The sequence below is a fragment of the Cetorhinus maximus genome, unplaced genomic scaffold (genome assembly GCF_964194155.1).
Source record: "Cetorhinus maximus unplaced genomic scaffold, sCetMax3.hap1.1 HAP1_SCAFFOLD_154, whole genome shotgun sequence".
NCBI classification, from domain to species: domain Eukaryota; kingdom Metazoa; phylum Chordata; class Chondrichthyes; order Lamniformes; family Cetorhinidae; genus Cetorhinus; species Cetorhinus maximus.
The window spans coordinates 731,595-754,432 of record NW_027596144.1 but is presented as its reverse complement, the minus strand read 5'-3'; the positions used below and the strand labels follow the sequence as shown (position 1 = coordinate 754,432).

Sequence of the window (22,838 nt, the reverse complement as noted above, 5' to 3'; positions counted from 1 at the left end):
AATAATTTTCTCAGTATTTTTTCCTTGGTGATTGTAATTGTTTTAAGTTCCTCGCTCTCTTTCACCTCCTGATTCACAATTATTTCTGGGATGTTATTTGTATCCTCTACAGTGGAGACGGATGCAAAACATCTGTTCAATTCATCCGCCATTCCCTTATTTTCCATTATTAATTCCCCACTCTCACTCTTGAGAGGACCAATGCTCACTTTACTTACTCATTTCCTTTTTAAAATAACTGTAGAAACTCTTACTATTTTTGTATTTCTGCTTTTGTATTTCTAGCCAGATTTCTCTCGTACTTCCTCCCTCCTTATTAATCTTTTGATCATTCTTTGCTGTTCTTTATATTCTGTCCAACCTTCTGATCTGCCACTCATCTTTGTGGAATGATATGCTTTTCTTTTAATTTGATACCATTTTTAACTTCTTTAGTAAACCACGGTTGATGCGTCCTTCCCTTTGAAAAGATATATCCCAGTGAGAAAGACCCTTGAGTATTCCGAAATATCTCCTTCAATATCTGCCACTGCATCTCTACTGGCCTAAACCTTAACCTAATTTCCCTGTTCACTTTAGCCAGCTCTGTCTGCATGTCCTCATAATTGTCCTTATTTAAGTTTGGAACATGAGTCTTAGATCCACTTCTCTCTCCCTCAAACTGAATGTGAAATTCAATCACATTATGATCACTGCTACCAAGGGGCACCTTCACTATGAGGTCATTATGTTTGGAACAATGTATAACTTTAAATTTAATTTATATTTTTATATTTGTATGTGTGTTGAGAAAGGTGGAACATGGTTCCAGTTTCATTTAGAGTTTTTTGTGAGCTTGGTGCCAGGGAGTCTGGAGGCCCTGTTTGTATACATTCATTTTTATTAAGGTTTTATAACCTTACAGTTCAGATTGTGGGTTTTTTTGGTATAAGATACCAGCTGGGGAAAAGCACCTTGTGAATGCTCAGAAGTCTGCCGGTAGAAAACTGTTTGTAACTGAACCAGCTCAAGCAAGAAGCCTTGCTGTTGAGATGGTGGTAAATCTTCCCCAGGGGTTTGTGTCTGTAAGGGTACGGCTGGGATAAAAAGAATAGTGTGAGTTTGAATCATTCTTCTGGTGCTTGCATCGAAATCTTTCCAACCTTTTGGTCTAGTGTAATAGAGTTTATTTTTCCTGTTTAATAAACGTTTCATTCTGTGTGTTAAAAGTGTACTGGTAGACTCTTGTGAATGATCCATCATGTTAGGTTTCATTCTGGGATCTGGCTTGCAGTTTCATCATCTGGGATTGTAACAATTAATTAATCCTGTCACATTGCACATTACCAGATCTAGTACAGTCTGCTCTCTGATTGGTGCTAAAGCGTGCTGCTCTAAGAAACTGTCCTGAAAAAACTATGAACTCATCATCCAGGCTACCTTTGTCTATCTGATTTGTCCAATCTATATATAGATTAAGATCACCCATGATCTTTCTCACAAGCCCCCATTACTTCTTCTTGTATACCTCATTCTACAGTGTTGTTATTGTTAGGGGGCCTATAAACTACTCTCAGAAGTGACTTCCTACCTTTACTATTTCTCATCTCTACCCAAACTGACTCTACATCTTGATCTCCAGTACTAAGGTCATCTCTCTCTATTGTACCAATGTCATCCTTAATTAACAGAGCTACCCCTCCACCATTTCCTGGCTTCCTGTCCTTCCTAAATATCATATACCCTTGGAATATTCAGGTCCCAGTCTTTGTCATCCTGCAGCCATGTGTCCATATTGGCTATCAGATCATACACATTTATTTCTATTTGTACTGTTAGTTCATCTGTTTTGTTACGAATGCTACATGCATTCGGATACAAAGCCTTTAGTTCTGTCTTTTTACTATTTTTGTAACATCTAGCTTTATCTGCTAGTGCACTGAGCTTTGTACACCCTGCCCCTTTCTGCCATGCTCTGATCATCATCTCCCTTATTACTCTGTCTGCCTTGTCTTCTCAATTTAATTAATCACATCTTCCCAAACTTGACGCCTTGCCCCACTATTTATTTTAAAGCTCTCTCTGCTGTCCTAGTTATACGACTTGCCAGAACACTCATCCCAGCATGGTTCAGGTGAGGTCTGTCCCAACGGTACAGCTCCCACTTTCTCCAGTATTGGTGCGAGTGCCCTATGAATCAAAACCCATTTCTCCTACGCCAATCTTTGCGCCATGCATTTAACACTCTAATCTGATTTACCCTACACCAATTTGCTGGTGGCTCAGATAGTATTCCAGAGATTATTACCTTTGAGGTTCTGCTTTTTAATTTAGCCCCTGGCTGCTCATACTCCCTCAGCAGAACATCTTTCTTAGTTCCACCTATGTCATTGGTACTAACATGGACCACGATCACTAGATCCTCCCATGCAAGTTCCTCTCCAGCCCAGAGCAGATGTCCTGAACACTGGCACCAGGCAGGCAACACAGCCGTCTGGACTCCTACTCTTGGCTGCAGAGAACTGTGGCTATCCCATGGTGTCCACGCCATCAAATACATGGCAATTCTAAACAAATCCTCCCATCCATTACTATTAAACTCTGGTTCTGAAAGGCAATTTCTGGTGAACATTATCATAAACGTATAAAAGTGGAAACAGCAAGATCATTGGTGCTTTGTAACAGATTTTAACACCCAGGTCTCCGCTCTCCTCCCCTCCACCAATGATGCCAGCTTGGCTGGGGCAGTGCACAGTGAGTATTGGCCAGGTGGTTGGCAAGGAGACAACACCAGCTGAAGAGCTACCTCCATTAGCCAAACACTGACACGAGCTGTGCAGAAGGCAAAGGTCAGCACCCTCCAGTTCTCTCCATTGCGTGAAAGAAGCCTTTCATTTATATAGCATGTTATCACCTCTGAGCAACATTTAAAGTAACTTCACATTTAATGAATTGTTCTGAGTCTCGAGATTACTGCTGTATGGACAAACAGAGCAATCATTTTACACTTAGCTCTTATTTTCAGTGGCATTGTGAATCATTATTTGATTTCAGTGATCAGTAACTCAAAGCTGTTCCACAAACATACTACCAATATATTAAAATACTTTGACATACACTGTCAACTTTTATCTCAATTAAAATTCCTATGTTCACATCTATAATGAACAATCCCTTTGTGAAACCTGTCACACTGTCATTGCGTCCTCACACCAATGCTGGTACAACTGTCTCTGTCCCAGGTTCTCAGACTAAACTAAAGACAAGCTGCTATGCTCCAAACAATAAATTGCCATAAGTTTTCTATTTAGCTACACATAATAGTGAATTAAAGTTTTATATAAGCAGAATATATGATCTTAACGTGGGGGCTGAATTACCTCTGTAAGTCCAGGTCCAATTATCCCCAGCCTTTTAGCCTAGTTTCACCTGAAGACTACACCTTAAATTTTGACTTGCAAAGTCATGAGGGTTTGACAGGTATTTAGAATAAATATCTAGTGAAATAATGCGGACACCATCAGGAGTCTTGCAATTTTAGCAGTATTAATTTAAAATTCTCGTGGTTCACATGACAAATTCAAAGTGTATTGAGCTGGAAATGAGGAGTCTAATTAATTGGGGACCAGGTATGATTGAAACCGATCACACTCCTTAAGCTATTGAGGAGTCCACACAGGCGATATTTCTGATCCTGGTATGGAGTGCAGGATTAGGGAGTTTTGGGGATGCTGTGGTTGATATAAATCGGATGGCTACTGCTTTGGGTTTGTTTTGGTTAGTTCTAGGGGAAATCTGACCATTGGGGCAATTTTTCACCATAACAGCATCTCGATTATCCCAACCGAAGTAGATTCTGCTCACAAAGACCTGTGGAGTCAGCAACAGTCTTCAATCCATGCCACAAACTCCATACTCCAGCATCTCTCTCATAGCCTCCCCAGCAACTGTCTCAGTTGAACTTTATGTGCTGTCTAGGTTCTAAACTCTGGAATTCCCTTCCTAAACCCTTCTGCCTCTCCTCCCTTAAGATCCTCTTCATTACACTATTCTTTAAATCAGGCTTTTGGTCACAGGTCCATTCTTTCCCCTTATGCTTTGGTGAAGTGCTTTGCGATGTCCTACATTAAAACTGCTACTTTAATGCAAGGTATTGCTCTTTCAGTATAACACATATTATACATCCTCTTGCAAGACCACTGTACAAGGCTGCAGAAAGGTACAGTTACTTACCTTCTGCCCCGAACAGTGTTTCCAGACATCAACTCAGCACTCCTGTGATGTAAATATCACTGTACAAGTCTCCACACAACCAGTAAGAGCAGTGAAGGAACTGTCAATGAACACTTCACCCAGAGAGTGGTTAGAATGTGGAACTCACTGCCACATGAAGTGGATGTGGCAAGTAGCATAGATGCATTTAAGGAGAAGCTAGATAAGCAAGGAAAAAGGAATAGAAGGATAGATATGCCGATAGGATAGGATGAGATGAAGTGGGGGTTGAAGGAGGCTCACGTGGAGCATAAATACATGCATTGACAAGTTGGGCTGAATAGCCTATTTCTATGCTGTAAATTCTATGTTATTCAACGATGTGCTCGGTAGCTGGTAATTATTTTAAACTGCAAAGTGGTACTTCTTTCCTGTCCAAAGTGATTGGAATGTTTTTCATGGGTATATCAAATTGCCCCCAGCACTATCACCTCCCTTGGTATGATAAACACAAACACAGTTGGCCAGTGAAGTGCGTCAGCGTGCTTAAATTACAATGCAAAGCATCATGACACAAGCACAGTGCTGAGCAGCTCTGGCTAGCTGTCAACTGCCAGAGCCCCTGCATTCAAAAATAAATCTAATAACCTCCACTGTCTTTCTTTCCATATTCTCCTGTTAGCTGGCTAGAGGAAGTGAAAAATCCAGGTCCGAGACAGCATAAAACAGAGACCAGCAATACAGAGTTTGGATCTGGCAGTGCTGTCACTGTGCAGGATGATTGTTCTGGACTCCAAATCACTTACCAGAACTTGAACTCTGGCAGCCTTCTTATAAAGGGTCTAAACTCCTCGTTTTGCTTCGTCGGTAAAGCAGGTCCATCATCTGGGCAGGAGAGAGAGAGAAATAATATTAATAGTGACCAGTTGGGATGCAGCAGCCTCAGAGAGAGAGAAAGAACTTGCATTTATATAGCACTTCCACAATCAGGATGTCCCATAACACTTTGCAGGCACTTTTGAAACGTCGTCACCATTTTACTGTGGAAAACGTGGCAGCCAATTTGTGTACTGCAAGATTCCACAAACATCAATGTAATAATAACCAGAATATCTATCCACGGTTATTATCTGTTGTTTGAAGGATGAAAATTGGCCAGGAAACTAAAAAGAAATCCTTGCTTTTCTACGAAATAGTGCTACGGGATCTTTTATGTCCACCTGTCAAATCTAGACCCATTTGCTCTAATATCTCATCCAAAAGACAGCACACCTTTGAGATTGCAGAACTGCACTGGGCTGTCAGCCAAGACTTTTGTGCTTAAGCCCCTGGAGTGGGACTTGAACCTATAACCTCCTGAGTCAAAGGCAAAAGTGTTACCAACTTAGCCACAGCTGTCAGCAGAGTAGGTAACAGGTCAATGTTCCTTGCTATTTGATTGTGTTTGGGAAGGCTCTGTCATGGATATGTGATGGTTTTATAATATGGATCCATTTGAGCCACAAATTAAGACAAGGTAACTGGAGCTGTGGTTAATTTTTTAACAAATGTTTCTCTTCAAAACACTTCTAGGCAAATATCATGAGTCACAGTGAAATCCAGAAACAGACCCTGTCTCATCTGTGACATCACCTCTGCCAGTGCTTATCAAATTGCACTGCTGTGCAAGAAATATTCTATTTATAATATACAGTATATTAGTTTTTGATTTTGTTATAATGATAAAATATGTAGTTTTGTAGTTTTTACAGCCACAGAAAAAAATCAGTCGCAAGCAGGATTTTAATCTCACCTGCACTTTTACTCATGAGATTTATGTTCAAGTTCCAATTACTAAGTAGGTAGAGTCACTACCTGACTTTACTGGAATCTATCAGAGATAGAGTGACAAAGCACTTGCACCAGTGTGAGCGGATCAGACTGTCAGCGTGGATTTGTGATAAGGAAGTCATATTTTACTAATCTGGTTGAATTCTTGATGCAGGATGGAGGAGGAGTGTCTATCACTGCCCACAGCGCATGCTGGCTGCCATCTGCAGGTCGAGGAACAGGGTCAGGCTCAGCCACAGCGTTGACCAATGTTAAGGCTCAAACACAATGCACGACCAGAGGGGTGCTGGTACCTGTAGAAAGGTATCTCAACAACAGTCAGCATCTTGAGGCAAACGCTTAGTCATGTGCAATCAAATTTTGACTGTGCACTCAGGAGACTAAAAAATGTAGAGTATCAGTCAAAGGAACAGTGTCAGGTGGAAGCATATACAAAGGAAGAGTGAATGTAAAAACAGAGTCAACCTGAATTAATAATTGCCTCTTCCCTACTACATGAGCTATGGGCCCATAGGGAGCCCCTTTTCACTGACAGCGTAATTGCTACACATTCACAGCACCAGATCAGTCAGACAAGTAAAGCTCATTGATTAAATTTGACATTTCTTTTGCAGCTGTAATTATTACCCACATACATGGAGGAGAGAGCCATTCACTGGTGTACATGAACAGCAGCAAGCCATTAAAAGAATTTTTCCACTGACAACCTGCTATCTGCAGCAGGCTCAGTATCAACATAAAGATAAAAAAACTCTCTCAGTTCCCAAAGATTCCTTGCCTAAAGAGTTGCTGGATATGCAGGAAGGCGGATCTCCTGATCGACTCTCTTAAGGGTTCCATGAGGATGGGCAGCCAGCTGGGAAAATGCAGGACAGAACTACTGGAGGAAGTCACAGGGCAAACTTTAGCAAACCTTCTTTGTCTCCCTGAATCATTGTAACAACACAACTTGGATACCAAACAGTGATGAATGATCAGCCTCACCCATTCCTTATGGAATAAGGAACACTAAAAGACAGGGGCTTTCACCCAGGATTAAATTAAAAACACTTTTTGGGAAAAGCAAAAATGAGCACATCACAAAACACATACAGAGCTCACCAAAACGTTTCAGATCTGTACCATGGTCATCACATTCCGTGGCGGAATGTAATGGGGTAAACTTTCTTCAGAGTGTGTGTTTAGCATGTGGAATTCTCACCTACAAGCCACTATTGAAGAAGAGCCTGCAAGTTCTTTTTAAAAAAAAGGTAAAATTGGCACCCCATCCAACACCTTAAACATTCACTCCTTTCGCCACCAGTGTACCACAGCAGCAATGTGTACCATCTACCAGATTCACTGCAGCAACTCAAGGCTCCTTCGACAATACCTTTCAAACCCCCGACCTCTACCACCTCGAAGGACAATGGTAGCAGATGCATGGGAACACCATCACCTGCAAGTTCCCCTCCAAGTCACTCACCCACCCTGACTTGGAAATATATCTCCATTCCTTCATCGTCCCTAGTTCAATAACTTAGAGCTCCCTCTTTAACATCACTGTGGCTATACTGACACCATGTGGACTGGAGCAGTTTAAGAAAGTTATTTACCACCACCTTCTCAAAGGCATTTAGGGATGAACAATAATGTTGACCTTGGCACATTCCATCAACAAATAAAGATAAAACTTGATAAAGAAGGATGTTAAAGGGCATGGTGACCAAGCAGGAGAGTGGGGTTAGATTTGGTGCCTCATATGAAGAAAACCACTGGTTAAATGGCCTGTTTTGTTGCTGGGGTGTTCTATGGTAGCAAAGCAAGAAAAAGCTATTCATTCATTAATTAAAAGCAAAATACTACAGATGCTGAAAATTTGAAACAAAAACAGAAAGGGCTGGAAGTACATAGCAGGTCAATCAGCACCTGCTGTGTGGATAGACAGACAGACAATGTTATTTTGGGGTGGGCCCTGCTACAAAGCTGAAAATTCAGGTCCAGGCAGCCATATTACTTTTGCTGTATAGCTTTTTTTTTAAAAACTGGTTTCAATTTCACTCCTAACACCTCCCTGCTGCCAACCCCCATGTTTTCCATTTCCTCCATTCCCCTCTAAACTGGTATTTGCTCAACAATTTGTACATAATTTGATTACACAGAATATGCAATGTAGAAAAATGTCATTTGGCCCAATCAGTGCATGCCAGTGTTAATGCTCCATTGAGTCTCCTCCCATACTTTCTCAACTAACTCCATCAGCACAACCCTCTATTCCTTTCTCCCTCACGTCCTTGTCCAGCTTTCCCTAAAATGCATCTATGCTATTCGCCTTAACGATTCCTTGTGATGGCGAGTTTTACATCCTCAAAACTCACAGGGTACAGAAATTTCTCCTGAATTCCCTATTTGATGTTTTGATAACTATCTTATATTGATGGTCACTGATTTTGTTCCTCCCCACATGTAGAAACGCTTTGTATATATTCAATCAAAATCTTTCATAATTTTAAAGACCTCTACTCTATTAGGTGGAGAGGTCTTGTGGCACAGTGGTAGCTTCCCTATTCTGGGCTAGAGGGTCTGGGTTCAAGACCCACTCCCGGACTTGATGGTCATGGAAGGTGCGTTCATAACGTGGTCAAACATTGATTATCCACCTGTAAATCTTTCCAATTCACCGATGGCAGGTGGTAAGAGCAGGAGAGTTTCCTGGTCAGCCATACCGCAGAAAGCAACAGCGAATCACTGCAGTACTTTGCCAAGCATAATCATGGACTAATCCATGGAAGTCCATGTCATTAACACCCCCTTAGGGCATGGTAACTGAAGGAGGACGATGACTCTATTAGGTCACCCCCTCGGTTTTCTCTTTTCAACACGAGATCCAGTATGTTCATCCTTTCCTTCCTGACATCATCATTGCAAATATTTTTGGCACTCTCTCTCTCTCCAGTGCCTCTAGATCCTTTTTTATAATATGGTGACCAGAACTATGTGAAAATCTCCAATGTTGTCCAACCAATGTCTTTTATTCCTCTTTGACCGAAATAGGTTCCATCACTTCGCTGATGTTTCCTCCGACTTTTTAAAAATGTATATTCCCTTCCTTTTTTCTGTTCACATTAACATATTTGTCATCTCTCCACTCTCAAATAAGGGTACACACACTAATCACCAATTACTGTCTGTCATTTTCCCAGGGGCCGACGACACCGCTGTGTCTTCAGCTCATTAAATCTATTCCTTCCCTGCACACAATGAAATGTAGCCAATCCATTTAATCCTCCATTGAAAATTCCAGCAAAGTTTTTTAAATCTGCCCCCTCAAAAGTAAAGCAAAAGAATCCTCCTGGAGAGCGATCTAATTTTACATCCTACGTCCTGAACCTCTTCCCTTTCTGATGTTTTTCAATGGTTGAGGCAGCTCAGGACCATCTCTCTCTCTCTATTTACCCTTAGAACTCTCAATCTAATTCTGCTGGCTTTTTAAACAGCTTTTATGCTGTGACAATCTGGTAGATCCCTTTACCATGGCTCCAGCTGCAATGCTACAGATACACTCGGAAATTTTCAAGCTGCTGGGCTGACAGGACCCAGTTATGTTACAGGGCCAGTAAGATTGGCACAGTCTGGACACACTATTAAAGTGTTTTCAAAAGTTGTTAATGGACCCCACACCAGTTGCTTTATCTGGGATTTACACGTCTACAACTTTGTGGCAGAAATAAACCCTTCTAATCTCCAGGTCGCCTGAAGTTTGTTAACTCTGTCCTTCAGTTCTCTCGTCATAGTTGGAAGTTATACACGCTGCTTTTAGCTGCATTATCCAGTTCTCCGATCAGTTGAGACCGGGATCATGCCATTTCCCCACTCAATCTTTTCTCCACAAATACAAATTGAGTTTGATCATTATTTTTCCAAAAGTTTATCGAGTAATATTTCTGATCACATTTCGCTAAATGAAAGGAATCAAATTTCATACAAGTCTTAGAATTCTGCAAATTAACGACGTCAAATCCTCACTCGCACAAATCCACTGAAGTTTCAGTACCTGAATCTTCCATTAGTGAAGGGTCGACCTTTGGGGACAGGAAAGCAATGAAGAGGTTCAGGTGGTAAATCCCCAAGGCGTACGTCACAATGTACCATCCCTGAACAAGAAAAACACGAAAATTAGCATCAAGAGAGACGGCGGGGTGGGGGAGACTGTGGTCCAGGTATCCAGAACACAAATCATTAAAAGATCATAGACAGGTACAGAAAATAATCAAAGAGTCTAATGGAATGTACAAGTTACACCGCATCTGGAGTATTGTGTTTGGTTTTGTACATCACACCTTATAAATGAAAATTGGCTATGGAGGGACTGCAGCATAGATTTACCAAAATGATGCCTAACCTCCAAGCGTTAAATTATGGAGATTACATAAACTAAAGTTATATTCCCCAGAATTTATAAGATTAAACTGTGATTTTATCAAAGTTTTCAGATATTATCGGAAACAGTTTCTTCCTATCTATCCTATTAATGCTGGTTGCGAAGTTTAGAACTCAGGGACATAACCTAAAAATTAGAGTCAGATTTTTCAGACTGAAGTTAGGAAGCAGTTCTACATGGTACAGGTTTGGAATTCTCTTGCAGTCAATTGTTAATTTTAAATTGAGATTGGTAGAGTTTTGTTAACCAAAGGCATTAAGGGATATGGGGCAAAGGCAGATACATGGAGTAAGGTCACAGATCAGCCATGACCTAATTGAATGGCAGAACAGGCTCGAGCAGCTAAATGACCTACTGCTGTTCTTATGTTCTTTTCTGAAGAAAATGAGAATGTTTGGTAGAAACTGGACATTATTAGATCTAAAACCAGCCTCTACTACAAGAATCAAATTTCTACTACAAATAATCAAAACAGCCACATTTTTCATTCAATAAGGATCATGGCCTCTCAAAACACAGGAGTAACTGGTTTGCTTCACTGCCTTTTCACTATTGCTACTGCCAATACTGCACTCAGTTCAGGTGGGGGGCATTTTTACATCAGGTCATGGAAACTCATCCTATCAGTCTGATCTGGATTTGAAGCCAGTTCACAAAGATCAAGAGCAATGTTCAACCGCTTTGACCTCCCACCCCCGGCATTGTATCCCATCCTGAAAATCCCCCCAGCAAAAATAAAAAGGTTGCTGTGGGAGTTTGTTTCTCAGTGTTCTGGTGAAGATGAAGGCTAGAATCTGCACTGCGACAATACTTTTATGGTAACATTAATGGGCTTGGTGGTGTCATTACTGGGTGTCTACAACAACGTACTCACCTGCAGGATATAAACTCGAATCATGTAGACTGCGCCAAAGACAAATGTTACAATCCATCGCAAAATGCCATACGGTGTGGACTTGTCTAAGAAGGACTGGTAGACCTAAAAAGAAATTTTTTTAAAGATTTGAGCTATTTATTTCTGTGCTGATTTTGTGTTTAAAAAAATTAATGTACTACTCCATCAGTGAACAATATTCAGATCAGGAAATCATAGGGTCATAGAGGTCTACAGCGCAGAAAAAGGCCCTTTGGCCCGCCGAGCCTGCGCCAGTCAAACAAGTACCCATTTTCCAGCACTAGGCCCATAGCCTTGTATGCCATGGTATCGCAAGTGCACTTCCAAATACCTCTTAAATGTTATGATGGCTTCTGCCTCTACCACCCTTTCGGGCAGCGAGTTACAGATTCCCACCATCCTCTGGGTGAAAAAATTCTTCCTCACATCCCCTCTAAACCTCTTGCCCCTTACCTTAAATCTATGCCCCCTGGTTATTGATTCCTCCACCAAGGGGAAAAGTTCCTTCCTGTCTACCCTATCTATGCCCCTCATAATTTTATACACATCAATCATGTACCCCCTCAATCTCCTCTGCTCCAGGGAAAATAGCCCCAGTTTATCCAATCTCTCCTCATAACTAAAATTCTCCAGCCCAGGCAATATCCTGGTAAATCTCCTCTGCACTCTCTCTAGTGCAATCACATCCTTCGTATAATGCAGATTCCAGAACTGCACGCAATACTCTAGCCGTAGTCTAACCAGCGTTTTATACAGTTCCAGCACAGCCTCCCTGCTCTTATTTTCTATGCCTCGACTAATAAAGGCAAGTATCCCATATGCCTTCTTAAGCACCTTATCTACCTGTTCCGCTACCTTAAGGGACCGATGGACATGCACACCAAGGTCTCTCTGATCCTCGGTACTTCCCGGGGTCCTACCATTCATCGTGTATTCCCGTGCCTTGTTTGTCCTGCCCAAGTGCAACACCTCACACTTATCCAGATTAAATTCCATTTGCCACTGATCAGCCCATTTGACCAGCCTGTGTATATCCTCTTATAATCTAAGGCTATCCTCCTCACTATTTACCGCCCCACCAATTTTCGTGTCACCCGCGAACTTACTGATCAACCCTCCTACATTCAAGTCTAAATCGTTTATATATACCACAAACAACAAGGGACCCAACATCAATCCCTGTGGAACCCCACTGGACACAGGCAACCAGTCACAAAAACACCCCATGACCATGACCATCACCCTCTGCTTCCTGCCACTCAGCCAATTCTGGATCCAATTTGCCAAATTGCCTTGGATCCCATGGGCTCTTACCTTCGTTATCAGTCTCCCATGCGGGACCTTATCAAAAGCCTTGCTGAAGTCTAAGTAGACTACGTCAAATGCATTGCCCTCATCTGCACACCTGGTCACCTCTTCGAAAAATTCAATCAAATAGGTCAGACATGACCTCCCCTTAACTGTCTGTCCTTGATTAATCCCTGCCTCTCCAAGAGTAGATTAATTCTGTCCCTCAGGATTGCTCAGAAGGTGCTGTATTAGTTGATCCCAGCCAAGGGCAGCTGCTGAGTTGCTACAATGGATTTCAGGGGTCCTGGGCTGGGGAGGAGACATAGGTGGAATGTTACGCAAGGATTCCTGCTGAAAGCTGCCTGTGTTGATGTCAGGTAAGACCTGGGAGATCCATGTTCCCCCATTCTCCCTCGATAATCTAATAGCCAGCCAACACAAAAGCCACATGGGCAGCATGACAGCTAGTTAATCGTGGGAATATACCCCAGTACAAATCTGTCTCCTCTTTACAGGACGTTAAAAAAAATTTCTCTGAACCATCAACAGCAATGAAATCACACCTCTTACAGACTAATACTGCACATTCATATTTGCCCAGTTTTGGCTGGGCACTTGCTAAATTCAACTCATATTCTCAAACTGGATAAAAGTAGGGTTTACCCTTATTCAATAATTAACTATAATTACCTAATAAACCACAAGAAACAAGATCTGACCTCGCAGAGATAGCAATGCCCCATTGTGATTTGGGAGATTAGACAATTGCTGATTAACCATTATGGTAAAGGTGGTGGGAGGAAGGGAGAAGGATGATGTTTTACCTGTCCAATCTGTGTAAAAAACCTGCTAATCGCTGATGGTTTTCCATGAATGGCATCACCACTGCTGTCCCCTTCTGACATACTGTTTCTAAAAGAAAAACAGAATAAATTTTGAGAGATTGGACACTGCTTTTCATGAGCAGATTAGACCGCGTCACCCTGTAATTTCCTCCAGCTCACAATCCCACCTTGTCCCTACAATATGGAACTCCTTCTTTCATCATGTTACATCCTGCCCCATCTTCAGATACCTCCTTAAAACCTACTGCTTCCGCCACACCTTCAGTCTTCGCCCCTCACACCCTACTCCTGCTCAAGTTTGACAACTTACTATGAAGCTTCTTGGTTTGTTTCAAGGTGCTAAATAAATGCAAGATATTGTTGTTTCATTGCCCTGAACAGATAACGCTACCAATTCCAACCTCATCCCAACTCCTGCTCTTCCTGATTCAAGTTGGAGGGGTTATGGTATCGGACTAACAATCCGGCAAATTCAAATCTCACCCCGACAAGTTACAAAATCGAATACAATAAAATCTGTGGGCCAGCACTAGAGAAAAAACGATGCTGGGTTGTGATGTAAATCCAACTGGTTCATCAGTGCTCTTCATGGAAGAGAAGAGAACCCATCATCCACACCCAGTTTGACCAAATATCACCCATCCCAGACATTAACATAATACCCTCTAGGAAACTAGGGATAGTCAACTAATGCTGCATTGCTACTGTTGTCCCACCTCAAGATCAAGTAAAAATACACAATATGCTGGATTCTCATCAAAATACCAACTGCAAAGCAATGATGATTTTATGGTCAAAAGCAACTAACGTACCTGATTTAATGGCAGATGTTTTGCAACTCCAACAATGAAATCACTTCCTTCAATAAGCAGGTTGCTGTGATATGCCAAACTCAGGCTTTAGAACAGCATTGTTGAAGTAAGCAAAGTGTTCTGCGTACTTGTTTAAACTTTTCCAATCTATCTATACACTGATCCGGCCAGAGATCCGGATCGGGGCTGTACGGAAAGTGCAAACTATGAGATATTTTATGCTGACAAGACTGTTCGACAGTACATTGTCTTGCACCTGGGCTGAGAATTCAGGGAGAGATGACACGCCTTTTCTTTTGCCAAGTGCACAATGCTGCTCAGCTAAAGAATGATCCGATTTCTTCAGGGAATCTTTCTCTGAGGAAATACAATTGAAGGAATTCAGCTCAAGCAACAGGGTGGAATTGGACAAGTAAAGATTTCAGAGGAAAGAGGAGGAGGGTGGGGTGGTTCATATGCCTATCATCAGTTAGCACTTCAACTCTGGTCTCAAATCTGATGCACAAGTCAAATTATTTTTCAGGAAAATGGTTCACTCTCAACATCCACATTTACCAATGGTCAGAGCCACTTACATTTTTATTACATGGGATTCCATTTTTTGCCTGTGTTGTGGGATCAATTCCATGGTTATTACCAGTCATGATAAAAGACCAATGGTTACTGCTGATAGAACAATGAAAATCCCTTTGTGTTACTGAGCTGGTTTTACTGGGACTGTATCTTTCTGAGAAAGCCACTAGTAAGCAGCCAGCTGATTGAGGCTCTGCTGCGACATAACCAGAGAAGGAGCAGATTTGGCCTGTCGAAAGACTATCATTAAATAAAACATCAATGGAATATGCTTTTTATGTAACATTTTTTCCGCCGACTCAGAGCAGGGAATAGAAATCCCTCTATTTCAGGTACTCATGGCACCAGGGAGCGCTCGCTCCTCTCTACCAGTAATGTGCCTCGGCCTTAACCTCAACAAAGCTCCTACTCTAATGTGACACTTTGTTTCCTGAATAACTATCCTGGGTTCTGGGTGAGATTATTAATTTGCACTAAATTAGTGGTAGTTCAGTGCCACAGTTAAGAACTGGGCCTGGGCTAGCAAAGAATGTTAGATTTTCCTCAGGGAACAGGCTGCAGAGGGGACTTGAACCAGGATAAAATTTATTCCAATTTTTTTGGCTGTAAAAGGGAAGTCCATGTGAAGTCCAATGTGACAGGTAGAGAAACCAATTGGGTGGTGGGCAGGAACAGGTAATAACCACATACACAACACAGAGCAAGCAATCAATAATCAATGAATCAAAAGCGTGACAGCCTTGGTCCAATGGTAACGCTCCAAAACTTCAAATCAATCATATCACCACCAGATCTAACTTGGTCTTGGTCAACAACTCTCAGCCTTCCATTCTTCCTGAGTGTCAGCTTTGGCTCAATCTTTGCATAAAAGTCAGGAGGTTGTGGGTTGAAGACTGATCTAATCTGACACTCCAGCATCGTACTGAGGGGTTACTGCACTATCGGAGTTGCCATCTTGCAGTTTAGACATTAAACCGAGACCCTGTCCACCCTCAACCCATATTGCTAAAACAGATTAACCAATCATTACATCAAAGCTGTTTGGGGGAGCTTGCTGGGTGAAAATTGATTGCCACATTTCCCACATTAAAACAGTGACTACACTTCAAAAGTACTTCATTGCCTGTAAAGTGCCTTGGGACACCTTGAGGCTGTGAAAGCCACGATATAATTGTAAGTTTTCACTCTCTCAAGTTATGAGGGAAAATCAAGGCAGAGTGTTAAAAGTTGGGGACAAAACAACATAACAGACGAGAGGGCTCCAGGGTGCTTGAGAATTAGATGCAGTAACTGAAAAAGAGAACAGAGAACCTCGTGTGTGAGAACACAAAAACAAAACAAACCAAAAGGAAGGCTTGAAAGAAAGAACGTGAGGACCATCGACAGTGCAAATCACACAAACATAAAACTGAAACAGCAGATCAGACACTGCTTTGTCAGGAACTTCGGTCAGGAATAAACTGCCCTGAATCCAGGACAACATTCAGAAGAGTAGAGGGGGAAGGAGCCAGCTGGTAGGTTTGGGATAGGGGAAGAAAGTGAAGTAGATATCCCCTACTGAACTTTTCCATTTTCCCAAGCAATGAGATGTTTACGGAAAAGGTAATATGAGAGGGGTGGGGGTGTGGGTGCAAAAGAGAGGGGGAGTAAAAGGGTACAATGGGCAAAAAGATCAGAGCAATGTTACTTCCTGGCATATGCTTTAAAAGCAACACTGTCAATTATTTTAAAACAGATATCTCCAACTATAAATAACCTAAAGGAAAACAGGACATGCAATCAGTAAATGTGAAAAGGATTAAACGAGACACAGAGTTACAAAAAATAACAGACTAAAAGACACAGTATTTACAACTCTGGCAGAACAATTTTTGGGAAAGCTTGCAGAAATTCAACAAAACTGTTAATGAACCCACAGCAACGTGGCAGATGGAACACTTGCACTGAAAACTTGTCAGCCATACAACACACATTACCCAGTGCCTAGCGTTAACTGTGGTAAGCAGCTCTGCATGGAACAATTAGCAAAGTCTAGTACCACCCATACTGTTCTAAAAAGCACAGCCCCATCCAGTATGTAGCATTGGTTCTGCATATGAAGACCACATGAACACCGCTAAACAATTTCTAACTGATTCATCAGAATGATAGCGAGGCTAAAAGAGTTCAATTATGAGGACAGGTTGCATAGCCAAGGCTTGTATTCCCGAGTAGAGAAGACTTAAGGGATGATATCATTGAGGTGGTTAAGATGATTAAAGGATTTAATAGGGTAGATAGAGAGAAACTATTCATCTGATGGGAGAGTCCAGGGCAAGGGGGCAGAACCTTAAAATTAGAGCTAGGCCATTCAGGGGTGTTTGTCAAGAAACATTCCTTACACAAAGGGTAATGAAAATCTGGAATTCTTCTCCCGCCAGAAAGCTACTGAGGTTGGGGGTCAATTGAAAATTTCAAAACCGAGTAGAACAGGTTTTTGTTTGACAAGGGTATTAAGGTTACAGAACAATGGCAGGTAGATGGAGTTAAGGTATTACATCAGTCATGATCTAACTAAATAGACAAACAGGCTTGAGGAGCTGAATGGTCAACCCCCGTTCCTCTATTCCTAATCTTCCAATCGACTGGTGAGGAAACTCCACAGAGAGTAGAATACCTGATATATATTATTAGAAGGCTGCAAGTATCACACAATCCATTTAAACCCCTAAACAATCACTTCAGAATGCACAGAAAGGTAACTGATTTGAAAAAAAAAACACACACACACACCAGGAAATGCTGTAAGAGTAAAGAGAGATTTGGACATTTCAGGTATGTTTTCCTTCATCTGAAGTGGATTTTTAATTGGATGAAAAGAAAATAAATTTACATTGCTCAGTGCAAACCTCTCAGAACTCTGCAGAAGATAAAAGATGCCAAGGCTGAAGGTTCTATAAACAAATTTACATTGTTGAACTTTCAAAAGGGGCTCTATTTGAATTTTCAGGATGCAAAAGCTTGTCCCTTAACTCACTTTAAGTTGAGGTCAAAGTACCTTGACTTAAAATGATTTCACTCAAGTAACTCAAAACATATGATAACATCTATTTTGGAGAGAAGTGAGAGTACAAAGCTAAAAGAAAACACTGATAAACACATGTTACTAGTGCAGCTTTTTACAATCTCACAATCCAAGCACAGAAATTATTCTTCTACACACTTCCTTCAAACATATCTGATGCACGTCAATATTGTTTCGCAGCCATTTCCTATTCCAAAAAGGCCAGATAAAGTGGTGATTAAGTGTGCGGGAGGGAATCAAGACACTAAACATAGGATTTAAGGGCAGGAGAAGGCCTCTCTGCCATTCAATGAGATCATGGCTGATCTGGTTATGTCTCAACTCCACTTTTCCGTCTGCCCCCCAGCCCCCAACCCTACCACCACCACCTATAACCCTTGACTCCCTTATCTATCAAAAATCTGTACAACTCTGCCTTGTAAAATTCAATGACCCAGCCTCCACTGCTTTCTGAGGAAGAGAATCCCACATACTAATGACCCTTTGGGAGAGAAAAAAAATCTCATCTCAGTCTTAAACAGTAGACCTAAACTATGTCCACTGGTTCTAATCTCTCCTGCAAATGGCAACATCCTCCTGGTATGCACCCTATCAAATCCTCTCAGGATCTTGTGTTTTCAATAAGATCACCTTTCATTCTTCTAAACTGCAATGGGTATAGGCCCAACCTGTCCAACCTTTCTTCGTAAGATAAACCCCTATCCCAGGAATGAGTTGAGTGAACCTTCTCTGTACTGTTTCTAACACAATTGTATCTTTTTTCAAATAAGGAGACCAAAACGGTAGAGTATTCCAGATGTGGTCTCACTAAGGCCCTGTACAGCTGCAGTAAAACTTCCCTACTCTTTATATTCCATTCCCTTTGCAATAAATGCCAACATTCCATTTGCCTTCCTAATCACTTGCTGTGCCTACAGACTAACTTTTAGAAATTCATGCACCAGGAAACCCAGATCCCACTCTACCAACGAGTTCTGCAATCTCTCCCCATTTAAATAATATGCTGCTTTTCTATTCTTCCTGTCAAAGTGGAAAATTCACATTTTCCCTCGTTATACTCCGCCAATTTTTTGCACTCACTTAACCTATGTATATCTCTTTGCAGACTCAAACTCAAACACCACCATGTACTGCTGTTTTAGGGTACACTATCCACCATGTACTGCTGTTTTCGGGTACACTATCCACCATGTACTGCTGTTTTAGGGTACACTATCCACCATGTACTGCTGTTTTAGGGTACACTATCCACCATGTACTGCTGTTTTAGGGTACACTATCCACCATGTACTGCTGTTTTAGGGTACACTATCCCCCATGTACTGCTGTTTTAGGGTACACTATCCCCCATGTACTGCTGTTTTAGGGTACACTATCCCCCATGTACTGCTGTTTTAGGGTACACTACCCCCCATGTACTGCTGCTTTAGGGTACACTATCCCCCATGTACTGCTGTTTTAGGGTACACTATCCACCATGTACTGCTGTTTTAGGGTACACTATCCCCCATGTACTGCTGTTTTAGGGTATAGCGTATTTGAGCAGCACACCACATTTTTATCCCAACAACTTGCAGTTTTTATATTTCTCTAATTTTCACACTTTTTCTTCGACTGGTGCTGATACTGGACTATGATTCCACAGACACCAACCACCCCCAATAAACCTGTCTCTGCACAATCATTCTTGAGCAAACCTTCGACAGGCTATTCACTGTGGAGGCCTTCACAGCTAAGGTGGATCCAACTCCCAGTAGACAAGCACATTTCCAGCCGTGTCACCATCGCATGATCAAGAACTGCAATCCTGGCTTCACCCAGGTAGACGTGAAGAGCAATTGTATCATCTTTACTGAGATCAGCTGTCTCAGAATGGACTGGGGATTAAATCTGGGATTTTCAGTTTTCTTCATAAAACACAAAAGGTTACAGACTGAATGTAGAACTTTGCCCTTTTCTTTAGTAATTCTCATGGGCTATGGAGGTCACAATCTGACTCTCCATGATCAGAATAGTCTGATACTGTGGAGGGCATAAATCTCTAGATACATCAAGATAATGTGTTACTGTGGAGACCACAGTCTGAATTGCCACACTCAGGATTCTGTATAAAGAGGCTACAGAGAGAACAGAGTTTAAAAACAAGGAAGTAATGTTGAATTTCTACAAGAGATTTGGAAACAGTTGCAGTACTGTGTTTAGTACTGGGCATCTCAGTGTAGAAAGGGTATTAGAAACTCAAAGAGGAAAGATTCACTAAAATAACAAGATTGAGAGTTAGAATTATGAAGAAAACTTAGAAAAATCCAAAACAAAAACAAAAATACCTGGAAAAACTCAGCAGGTCTGACAGCATCTGCGGAGAGGAGCACAGTTAACGTTTCGAGTCCGTATGACTCTTCAACAGAACTAAGGAAAAATAGAAAAGAGGTGAAATATAAGCTGGTTTAAGGGGAGGTGGGACAAGTAGAGCTGGATAGAGGGCCTGTGATAGGTGGAGATAACCAAAAGATGTCATAGACAAAAGGACAAAGAGGTGTTGAAGCTGGTGATATTATCTAAGGAATGTGATAATAAAGGTACAGATAGCCCTAGTGGGGGTGGGGTGGGGGGAAGGGATCGAAATAGGCTAAAAGGCAAAGATAAAACAATGGATGGAAATATATTTTAAAATAATGGAAATAGGTGGGAAAAGAAAAATCTATATAAATTATTGGAAAAGGGGGTGGGGATGGAGGAGAGAGTTCATGATCTAAAATCGTTGAACTCAATATTCAGTCCGGAAGGCTGTAAAGTGCCTAGTCGGAAGATGAGGTGCTGTTCCTCCAGTTTGCGTTGAGCTTCACTGGAACAATGCAGCAGGCCAAGGATGGACATGTGGGCATGAGAGCAGGGTGGAGTGTTGAAATGGCAAGTGTTGTCACCCACTACACCTCAAGCCCCTCCCACGGCACCTTCCCATGCAACTGCAGAAGGTGCAACACCTGCCCCTTTACCTCCCCTCTCCTCACTGTCCAAGGGCCCAAACACTCCTTTCAAATGAAGCAGTATTTCACTTGCACTTCCCTCAATTTAGTCTACTGCATTCGTTGCTCCCCGTGCGGTTTCCTCTATATTGGAGAGACCAAACGCAGACTGGGTGACCGCTTTGCAGAACACCTTTGGTCTGTCCGCAAGCATGACCCAGACCTCCCTGTCGCTTGCCATTTCAACACTCCACCCTGCTCTCATGCCCATATGTCTGTCCTTGGCCTGCTGCATTGCTCCAGTGAAGCTCAACGCAAACTGGAGGACAGCACCCCATCTTCCGACTAGGCACTTTACAGCCTTCCGAATATTGAGTTCAACAATTTTAGATCATGAACTCTCTCCTCCATCCCCACCCCCTTTTCCAATAATTTATATAGATTTTTCTTTTCCCACCTATTTCCATTATTTTTAAATGTATTTCCATCCATTGTTTTATCTTTGCCTTTTAGCCTATTTCGATCCCTTCCCCCACCTCACCCCCACTAGGGCTATCTGTACCTTTATTATCACATTCCTTAGATAATATCACCAGCTTCAACACCTCTTTGTCCCTTTGTCTATGACATCTTTTGGTTATCTCCACCGATCACTGGCCCCCTATCCAGCTCTACTTGTCCCACCCACCCTTAAACCAACTTATATTTCACCTCTTTTCTATTTTACCTTAGTTCAGTTGAAGAGTCATACGGACTCGAAACGTTAACTGTGTTCCTCTCTGCAGATGCTGTCAGACCTGCTGAGTTTTTCCAGGTATTTTTGTTTTTGTTTTGGATTTCCAGCATCTGCAGTTTTTTGCTTTTAGAAAAGTTTGAGCTTCTTCCCCCTCTGAAAATAGTGAAGGTTGCTGAAACAATGATGTAATCAAGGTTTTCAAAAGTGTGAAAGATATCAAGTGGCAATAGGTTATCAGCAGACTGTATCAATACTAAAACAATGGGAACAAATAGAAGAAATGTCTCCAACTAGGGGAAAAAGGGAATGCTTTGCCACAAGGCAATAGATACAAGGGCACAGACTTTAATCCAGTGCAAACCAACTGGGGGTAACTACATGAAGAGGAACATACAAAAGGTACTGGGAGAGTCAGGATTAAAGTAGGCTGTGTGGGTTAAAGAGCTGGAAACAGTACAGGCACAGTAGACTGAAAGGGTTCCTCCATGCTATCATTTCTGTGATTTTCTTGCTAATGCTACAGCATGAATTTGGTTTATAACATGTCCAAAGGTTTCAATTTACATGCTAACTGTAAGCCATTACTGGATATGTACCAATTCACCAGAGTTAACTGGCTGTATTTTAAAATGGCAGTAAACTGTTCGTTACTGTCAAGCTTTAATTGCAGTTTTTTTTTATTTATTCACACATTAGTGCTGCTTACTGCAAGTTCTACCTTAAGAGCAAGTTTAGTCTATGAATAAAGCTCATCCTCCTATTTATTTAAATAGGGATGAATTCCTAACAACAACAACCAATTCTCTCAACTCAGGTTAATTAAGTATAGAAATAAAAATAAAAATACCTGGAAAAACCCAGCAGGTCTGGCAGCATCTGCGGAGAGGAGCACAGTTAACGTTTTGAGTCCGTATGACTCTTCAACAGAACTAAGTTAAAATAGAAGAGAGGTGAAATATAAGCTGGTTTAAAGGGGGTGGGTGGGACAAGTAGAGCTGAATAGAGGGCCAGTGATAGGTGGAGTTGCCAAAAGATGTCATAGACAAAAGGACAAATAGGTGTTGAATCTAAGGAATGTGCTAATTAAGGGTAGAAAGCAGGACAAGCAAGGTACAGATAGCCCTAGTGGGGTAGGGGTGGGGTGAAGGAATCTAAATAGGCTAAAAGGTAGAGATAAAACAATGGATGGAAATACATTTAAAAATAATGGAAATAG

General features: G+C 41.6%; 1 protein-coding gene across 2 annotated transcripts in view; it reads right to left on the bottom strand.

The window, feature by feature from the left end:
• Positions 1-22,838, bottom strand: part of rer1 (retention in endoplasmic reticulum sorting receptor 1) — a 37,776-nt gene that overhangs the window by 5,497 nt on the left and 9,441 nt on the right. The window contains exons 2-6 of one of the 2 annotated variants that reach the window (XM_078534947.1): positions 14,540-14,640; positions 13,451-13,538; positions 11,316-11,420; positions 10,055-10,154; positions 4,998-5,076 (exon numbers count right to left, since the gene is read on the bottom strand). In XM_078534947.1, the coding sequence (XP_078391073.1) occupies positions 4,998-5,076; positions 10,055-10,154; positions 11,316-11,420; positions 13,451-13,531 (365 nt within the window). In that variant the 5' untranslated portion in view covers positions 13,532-13,538; positions 14,540-14,640. The remainder of the gene's footprint in view (positions 1-4,997; positions 5,077-10,054; positions 10,155-11,315; positions 11,421-13,450; positions 13,539-14,539; positions 14,641-22,838) is intronic. The other variant, XM_078534946.1, reaches the window with a different exon arrangement.